This window comes from Sinocyclocheilus rhinocerous, unplaced genomic scaffold (assembly GCF_001515625.1).
Source record: "Sinocyclocheilus rhinocerous isolate Xijiao unplaced genomic scaffold, SAMN03320098_v1.1 scaffold303, whole genome shotgun sequence".
Lineage (NCBI taxonomy): Eukaryota > Metazoa > Chordata > Actinopteri > Cypriniformes > Cyprinidae > Sinocyclocheilus > Sinocyclocheilus rhinocerous.
Genome location: NW_015656152.1, coordinates 1451659 through 1461091, shown reverse-complemented (window position 1 = coordinate 1461091; position 9433 = coordinate 1451659). Strand labels below are relative to the sequence as shown.

At 40.0% G+C, this 9433-nt stretch overlaps 1 protein-coding gene across 3 annotated transcripts in view; it reads left to right on the top strand.

Moving 5' to 3' along the window:
* Positions 1-7491, top strand: part of LOC107719382 (filamin-A-interacting protein 1-like) — a 34366-nt gene extending 26875 nt beyond the window's left edge. For 2 of the 3 annotated variants that reach the window (XM_016526793.1, XM_016526791.1), the window contains 2 exons: positions 248-3026; positions 3952-4532. In XM_016526793.1, coding sequence (XP_016382279.1) covers positions 248-3026; positions 3952-4131 — 2959 coding nt within the window. In that variant the 3' untranslated portion in view covers positions 4132-4532. Of the gene's footprint in view, positions 1-247; positions 3027-3951; positions 4533-7197 lie in introns of those variants that run through there. The other variant, XM_016526792.1, reaches the window with a different exon arrangement.
* The last annotated feature ends 1942 nt before the right edge of the window (positions 7492-9433 follow it).

The window sequence follows — 9433 nt, the reverse complement described above, 5'->3', positions numbered from 1 at the left end:
CCTTTATAAAAAAAAAAAAAAAAAAAAAATTATATATATATATATATATATATATAGTGTGTTTGTGTGTGTGAAGTATATAAACAAATATATATATATATTTTTTTTTTAATAAAATATACCCGATGGCTGACTCTCTCTTTGCTCTCTCTTTGTTGTTTCTGATTAACTTTAATAAAAAGGACTGTACAATTTGCCCTTTATATGAATTAATCATTGTGAATTTCTTTCTATTTGATTTCACCAGAATTAAGACACTGTTGGAGCAAGAGAAGGCATACCAGACTCGCAAGGACAAGGATCACAGCAAACGTCTTGAGAAAGTTCAGGAGGAGTTGGTTAAGTTGAAATCATTTGCCCTGATGCTGGTGGATGAAAGGCAGCTTCACATTGAACAGATTGACCAGCAAAGACAGAAGGTCCAGGATCTCAGCAAGAAGCTACATGAAAGAGAACAGCAGTTGGAGCTCATCAACAGCAAAGCTAAAGAAGACAGTCAGAGGATCCAAAGGCTGGAGCTCGACCTAGAACATAAGACCTCCAAATCTTCACAGGAACATGAGGAGATGACCGCCAAGCTGGCCAAGCAGGAGTCTGAAAGTCGACAGCTGCGTTTGAAGCTGGCCAGCCTGTCACGCACGATTGAGGAGTTGGAGGAGGCCAATCGTACGCTGCAGAAGTCTGAGGAGGACCTTCAGGACCTGCGGGACAAAATAAGCAGAGGGGAGTGCGGGAACTCAAGCCTCATGGCCGAGCTGGAGAACCTTCGAAAGAGAGTTCTGGAAATGGAGGGCAAGGATGAGGAGATCACGAAAACAGAAGCACAGTGCAAGGAGCTAAAGAGGAGGCTTCAGGATGAGGAAAATCACAGCCGTGAGCTGAAACTAGAGGTTGAAAAACTGCAAAAGAGGATGGTGGACCTGGAGAAACTGGAGGGAGCTTTCAATGTGAGCAAATCTGAATGTGCCCAGCTTCACAACAACCTGGAGAAAGAAAGAACCTTGACAAAGAGCTTGGCGTGTGAGCTGGAAACAGTTAAAAACCATATCAAAGAACTTGAGTGCTCAGAATCGAGGCTGGAAAAGGCTGAGATGGGTTTAAAAGACGACTTGACCAAACTAAAGTCATTCACTGTGATCCTAATGGATGAGAGGAAGAACATGGCAGAACGAATCAAACAGGAAGAGCAGAAAAGTGAGGAGATGAACAAACTGTTTAAAGCTGAGCAATGCAAAGTCATGGAGGTCACAGAAAAGCTAATTGAGGAAAGTAAGAAGCTTCTTAAACTGAAGTCCGAAATGGAGATGAAAGTGTCTGCTCTTACCAAGGAAAAAGATGACCTGAAATCTAAACTAGCAAGTGAAGAGGAGAAACGAAAGGATCTCAGTATAAAGTTATGTCAGATACAAAGTAAAATGGACGAGCAAGAGGAAGCTGAGTGGGAATCTTCAAGAAACAGAGCTAATGTAGACAAAGTTGGGTATCCTGATGAGGACAACAAGGTTAAAGAGCTCACAATGGAGATTGAGAGACTCAGGAACCGACTTAAACAGCTTGAGGTTGTGGAGGGCGATTTGTTGAAGACAGAGGATGAGTATGACATGCTTGAGAAGAAGTTCAGAACCGAGCAAGACAAAGCCAACTCTCTTTCCCAGCTCCTGGAGGAAATGAAGACACAGATCACCAAGAACAAGGCCATAGAAAAAGGAGAGTTGGTAAGCCAAGAAGCTGAGCTGAGACTACGCTGCAAGATGGAGGAGGCCAAAACGAGAGATCTTCAGGTCGATGTCCAAGCTCTAAAGGAGAAGATTCATGAGCTCATGAACAAGGAGGATCAACTATCTCAGCTTCAGGTGGACTACACGGTTCTCCAGCAGCGGTTCATCGAAGAGGAGGATGAAAAGAAAAACATGAGTCAAGAAGTTCTCAAACTAACCAAAGAGTTAGAAGCTACGAAACGTTACAGCCGTGCCCTTAGACCCAGCATGAATGGAAGGAGGATTGTGGACGTTCCTCTTGCTTCCACTGCAGTACAGACCGACGCAGACATGAACGAACACATCGAAGACGAGACTCCAGCTGTGTTCATCCAGAAGTCTGTTCTAGAGGAAAATCACATCATGAGTAGTCTGAGGCAGAAAGGCCTCAAGAAGCCAACTGTGTTGGACCGTTACCCGCCGGCAGCTGCAGAGTTGGGGACGAGGAAGTCTTGGAACCCTTGGATGAAGAAGAAAGAAGCTGTTACTATCACTCAGGAAGTTCCATCAACCCAGGAGGTCAATGGAACAACATCACGCTCATCACCAGAACTAACCATGTCTCAGAAACCCGGTCAGCCACTCCATATTAAGGTGACTCCAGACCATCGGAGCAACACTGCCACGTTGGAGATCACCAGTCTACGTGCTGAGGACTTCTTCTCCAGTACCACCATCATCCCAACTCTTGGGCTCCAGAAACCACGCATAACAATCGTTCCAACTTCTATGCTGCCAAAGTCCAAAACCAATGAAGGGCCAGCTGAACGGACAAAGTCTCCAGTCACTATAACGGCCATCTCCAGAGCTAAATCTCCAGAGAAGGGTAAGGGCTCTTACTCGGAGCATCCTGCTTCTCCTCTGTCCATCATAACCGTTAGCGCAACTCCAGTCTCCCAGGCGTCCATCTCCCCAGAACCCCATGAGATGACCATGGGCAGGGCCGTGTTCAAGTTGACCCCTGAAAAGCAGACGGTTCCAACGCCCATCCGGAAATACAACTCCAATATTATAACCACAGAGGACAACAAGATCCACATCCACCTGGGGTCACCAGGGTTCAAGAAACCTCAGGATGACAGAAGTGGCTCAGTTACGGTTTGGCCTAATGGTGTAAGTTCAGACAGCAAAGAGATGCAAACGGGGACGGTTCTGCGCGCTCCCAGACAGACGTCAGCTAATGTCGGGAACGTGATCCAAGGCAAGATGACCAGCAGCATCACAATAACCCCCATCACCTCGGCCCCATCCAGGTCTACTCAATCTGTGGTGAGTACCAGATTCATTACGATTTTAGAAGATGCGGAACGTTGTGATAGAAAAGTGAATGAATCAAATAGTCATTTAACAATTAATACTTTGTGATTTTGTGTCCCTAAAAACCAAATGATCATATTCAATCTTTTATATTTCAGTTGCTTCTGAAATGTTTCAAAATGATATCAGGGGGTGTCTGCTCCCTAGATAGCTCTCTTTCAAGGTATAGATAAATCAAATTCAATCTCCCTATCCATTATCGTTAACTAACACTGGAATGTACTGACGTGCTTGTCACCCAAGAAAGCTTGTCAAGAAAATCCTTTAAATAGTGACACAAACTGACCTGTCCCCTCATGTTTAACCTGTTATAAAATTGAATAATGTGTGACCAGAACTAGGCTAACCTTCCTATCCTTGCCTAGCAAAACCTACTAAATCAAGCACCAATTGTAAAGAATAAAATATCATTTACATTTGCAAATATTTAATAGTTTTTAATATTAGATAAAAAGAAATAACGAAAAGTGTATATATATATATATATATTATAGCATAATGAATAAATGAAAAAATGAATATAATTTGTAAAGACTTAGACTTAATAACATTCCAGGATAACATATTATGTGAATGGCCACCCTATTTATTTTTTGTTTTTTAAATGTATTATGAAACTATATATTCATTTAAACTATATATTTGTTTGAATTTTATTATATTATATTTAGTTTTGCTTTTAACTTTTTTTTGCATAAATAACTGACCATTTAAGACCCCTTTATAAACAGGTTAAAACTTTCATTTTCAGAAACAAAAAGTGAACCTGCATAAATACAAACACAAGATGCACTTACTATGGCAAACACATGGTTAGTAAAAATTGAAGAAAAAAAAAAATCTCTAAAATGTGATCTCATATTTCCTTTTTTCTCAGCACGGAACGGATGTGCAGTCATCTCGCTCCACGGCAACACGAATCCCCATGTCAAAAGGTATGAAAACAGGGAAAGCGGTCTTGTCCACAACGTCACATTCTGAGAGCCAGTTTATGAAAATTGAACTGAGGAAGTCTGCAGTTTGCAGCTCTGCAGCCGGAGCCGGAGGAAAGAGCTGAGATTGGCTCATGTTAATGTGGCACTGGAATTTAAACTAAGCACTACCGAACTGAATGAAATCTGAACAAACTCGTTGCAATGTAAAACAAGGCAATCATTGGTACTGGGGCCTCCATTTCTAGATTGAGATACACGATTGTAATATTGTAAATACTGTATGTCAAATCAGCCTTCATGTACAGACATTTATAGTTGGATCTCAGACAATTGGAATGTGTGCATGTGTGTTTTTTGTGCTAAAACACTTTAACTAACCCTTCACTGTTTATTTTTTCCCCCTTTAGTATTTATTTTTCCATTTACCATTTCACTAAGGTTTTATTCAGTAAAACTGCTTGTGGGGGTTTCCAGAGGAATGGAAATGTATTGTATTAAATGTCACTGAATGAATCTTGTGATTCCACTAAATAAATATTTTTTTTTGTTCAGAATACATAGAAACATTCTGCTTTATTTTATATTTTGGGTTTATTGATTATTTATATATTGAGATTTGATAGGAAATGCTAGGAAGAAAATGGGGGAGGAAATATTATTTATTTCTATCATAATGTATGTTCTATGTATTTATGTACAGTATAAGGGCATTGAACTAAGGTCAGGAAACCTCCATAAATTGTGAATAACATTTTAAACCATATTGATATTAGTTAAGCATGTTCAGTGGATAAACTGATACTCATAATTCACCCATTTTGGAGACTAAATGTTCTGACTGAAGGAATTTGATATTATTCCTAAAATTATACCAATGCCTTTTGTTTCCTTGCAATTCAGTAACACATTCTGAATCAACTTTGATAAATAACACAATTTTGTTTTGTACGTAAAAGTTGATCCAAATACTTATAAATATAAGCATCACATTTCTGCTTCTAAACTTTCCCAAATGTCTCACCCCATAGGTGTCCACTACTGTAATCATACATTTTATTTATCTGTATAAACTGAGGGAGGAGTCTAAATTACTGGTAAACAACATTATTTTACAGATTTACCCTGCATTGAACCCAGAATATTCCTATAATGAAGGTTTTGACACACATTTGTGACTTGTATTGCAATGGAGAAAAAGCTACTAAGCAAGTTTAGTGCCCTTCACTTTAAAGGTGGGGTAAGCGATTTCTGGTAGCCAATGTTGACATTTGAAATCACCATAACAAACACGCCCCTACCCCAAAAGGGTCTCGCCCCTATTTTGATAGCTCCGCCCCACACATACGTACGCAACCCAGGCAACAATTAGTTCCGTGAAACAAAGCAAAACCAATGTTACACCATGTCTACACCGGACGCGAGTGGCACGGCGCGACAAAATACTTTAGAACTCATAATCGCTGATTGGCTACAAGTTTGTTTTGCTATTCGGCCCGAATCAGTTTTCTAAAGCGATTTTGAAAAATCGCTTACCCCACCTTTAACGAGAAAATGGTCAGTTCATTTTTTAGCATCCTAAAGAAATACCTTGCTGAAAATCTACTCACCCTCAGCCCGTCCAAGATGTAGATGAGTTTGTTTCTTCATCAGATTTGGAGAAATGTAGCATTACATCACTTGCTCAGCAATGGATCCTCTGCAGTGAATGGGTGCCGTCAGAATGAGAGTCCAAACAGCTGATAAAAACATCTCAATAATCCACAAGTAATCCACATCACTCCAGTCCATCAGTTAATGTCTTGTGAAGTGAAAAGCTGCATGTTTGTAGAAAATAAATCCATCATTTAGGCATTTTAACTTCAAACTGTCTGTTTATAATCTATAATAACGCTTCCTCCAGTGAAAAGTCCACCGCCTGTTGTCCGCTCGTATTAAAATCAAAACGATACTTGGTCTGTGCAGATTTCTCTCCTAATTCAGACCAGATTACTAGTTCACTGGAGAAAGCAATATTATGGATGGAGGACTTGTATTTTAACCAGAAGCAACAGTTTGAAGTTAAAAACGTCTTCATGATGGATTTGTTTCTTCCAAGCACACAGCTTTTCACTTCACAAGATGTTAACTGATGGACTGGAGTGGTGTGGATTACTGTGATGTAGTTGTTTGGACTCTCATTCTGACGGCACCCATTCACTGCAGAGGATCCATTGCTGAGCAAGTGATGCAATGCTACAAAAAAATAAATAATCTTTTCAGATGAAGAAACAAATTCTTGGATCTTTGATGGCCTGAGGGTGATTACATTTTCAGCAAATTTTCATTTTTGGGTGAACTATTCCTTTAAGACATCTCTATGTAGTGTTCTTCTGCTGATGTTACTGTGCGATCAGAGTTTAGTGCTCTGTCGAGGCCATCTGGGAGCCAGAGAACGCTGTTAGGAGAAATAAGAAACAACAGCTGGAGATCTGGAGTCCCGTTTAAGATCCTGATTGTGTCCTTCTGCCTGATACAAACTCGGCAATTACACAAATAAAGACAGGGCTTTTAATTTATCTGTTTAGCATTAAAGGAACAGTTTGCCCAAAAACGAAAATTATGTCATCATTCACTCACCCTCATGTCGTGTGACTTTCATTCCTCCGTGATGCTTTGCAGAAGGTCCAGAATTATCTTTTTCATATGAGGCCTGGTTCTGTCGAGCTCCAAAAAAGCTCTCAAATCGCGTTCAAATATGCTTTCAATTCATTTAAACGACATTAGCAACAGATGAGTTTGGAACGACACTAGGGTGAGTAAACAATGGCAAAGTTTTTATTGTTAGATGAACTTGAAAGCTTTTGTCTTTCTCATGAGAACAAGCTGCTGTTTTGTGTGCCACTATCAAGGGCTTTTTGAATCAATTATTTCCATTGTCACAGCAGCTGACAAACTGACAGTGTTCATTTTCTAATCCATCCATGCGCAATAACAGGCTTTGGCAGCTCGCTGGATTCAACGGCGCGCTGCGATTCCCAGAAAACGATTGTAAAATTGCTCTGATATTTTCACCATCCATGAACTTGGACGCTCAAAAGCGCTTAACATGAATATGTGAAACTGATTCTTTCCATGCAGTAGTTAAGCCGTGGGTTTCAGGGGATTGTAGTGTTTCACAGTAAGCTCACTTTCCCTGTTTTCATCCACAGAGAATGTTGTGCTCCATGTGAATCGAGAGCCACGCTGAGGCTGTTTCAGATCCATAATATGCCTGACAGAAAGGTCTCTACATTTGCTCTGCATCCAAACGCAACAATAGAACGAGGGTCGAATATGTCAAAGCTGGTTCAAGCACAAGGATCTGTAGTGTTGCTCCATATCTGCATGCATACAGACTATATCATCAATTCAAGACCACAAGACAATCAGTAAGACGGCAGATTGCTGAACTCTGGATGCCAGAATGTAAAGAAAGAGATCAAAGTTGTACAGAACATGGAAAGTTGCGGCATGCAAGAAGAAGAGAAACCGATATGTAGGCCATCTGGGAGCCAGAGAACGCTGTTAGGAGAAATAAGAAACAACAGCTGGAGATCTGGAGTCCCGTTTAAGATCCTGATTGTGTCCTTCTGCCTGATACAAACTCGGCAATTACACAAATAAAGACAGGGCTTTTAATTTATCTGTTTAGCATTAAAGGAACAGTTTGCCCAAAAACGAAAATTATGTCATCATTCACTCACCCTCATGTCGTGTGACTTTCATTCCTCCGTGATGCTTTGCAGAAGGTCCAGAATTATCTTTTTCATATGAGGCCTGGTTCTGTCGAGCTCCAAAAAAGCTCTCAAATCGCGTTCAAATATGCTTTCAATTCATTTAAACGACATTAGCAACAGATGAGTTTGGAACGACACTAGGGTGAGTAAACAATGGCAAAGTTTTTATTGTTAGATGAACTTGAAAGCTTTTGTCTTTCTCATGAGAACAAGCTGCTGTTTTGTGTGCCACTATCAAGGGCTTTTTGAATCAATTATTTCCATTGTCACAGCAGCTGACAAACTGACAGTGTTCATTTTCTAATCCATCCATGCGCAATAACAGGCTTTGGCAGCTCGCTGGATTCAACGGCGCGCTGCGATTCCCAGAAAACGATTGTAAAATTGCTCTGATATTTTCACCATCCATGAACTTGGACGCTCAAAAGCGCTTAACATGAATATGTGAAACTGATTCTTTCCATGCAGTAGTTAAGCCGTGGGTTTCAGGGGATTGTAGTGTTTCACAGTAAGCTCACTTTCCCTGTTTTCATCCACAGAGAATGTTGTGCTCCATGTGAATCGAGAGCCACGCTGAGGCTGTTTCAGATCCATAATATGCCTGACAGAAAGGTCTCTACATTTGCTCTGCATCCAAACGCAACAATAGAACGAGGGTCGAATATGTCAAAGCTGGTTCAAGCACAAGGATCTGTAGTGTTGCTCCATATCTGCATGCATACAGACTATATCATCAATTCAAGACCACAAGACAATCAGTAAGACGGCAGATTGCTGAACTCTGGATGCCAGAATGTAAAGAAAGAGATCAAAGTTGTACAGAACATGGAAAGTTGCGGCATGCAAGAAGAAGAGAAACCGATATGTTTTTTTTTATTTTTTTTACATGTATTTTGAGAATAAATGCTTCAGTAAAACATGGAAAAGTCAACATGCAATCAAAACTGACCCCTTTTACTTCCATGTTGTGTTCAGAGAGGTTTTTATTTTTCCCAAAAATGCTTGTTAATGTTATGGCGTTAGACTACAACCTACTGACTTTACTCACACAGGGTACAGCAACTTTCCAAATAAACTGGATCATTTTTGCACTTGGATTCGATCTTTTCATCAACATGTTTTCTTTCATTTAGCACAGGTTTTGTGTTTCTTTTTTGGAACGGATTGATCGTGAGCATTGATCTGAGCTCATGCACTTCAGTTTCTGAGTGAACATTGCCAAAATTATCCACAAATGATGCTTCTTTCACTCAAAAAACTGGTGCTTCAGCTCAAATCTATGAGACATATGATCGATTCAGTTTCAAAAAGAAATACAAAACCTGTGCACATTGAAAGCAAACAAGCTGACAAAAAGACTGAATCCAAGATCTGGTAAAAATATAGCATAATAAGAGATTTACAAGCATTTTTCGTTTTTTCAAATCCGGTCATTTTTGACCGGGAACACCAAATCTCGTTAAATATTCTGTTTCACCCGGAAATGTACTGCATTATGCATAAATTGGACTATGTAAGCAGGTTCATGTTGACTTTAGGCACTGATCTAACGTTAAATCATATATTGTTTGTTTTGAAAATGACTGGTTAAAGTGTCATATACCGCTGGGAGCAGTTTATTGATCATTTATCAATCTCATTGATGTGTTAAAAGAATGAGAGAGGGTCA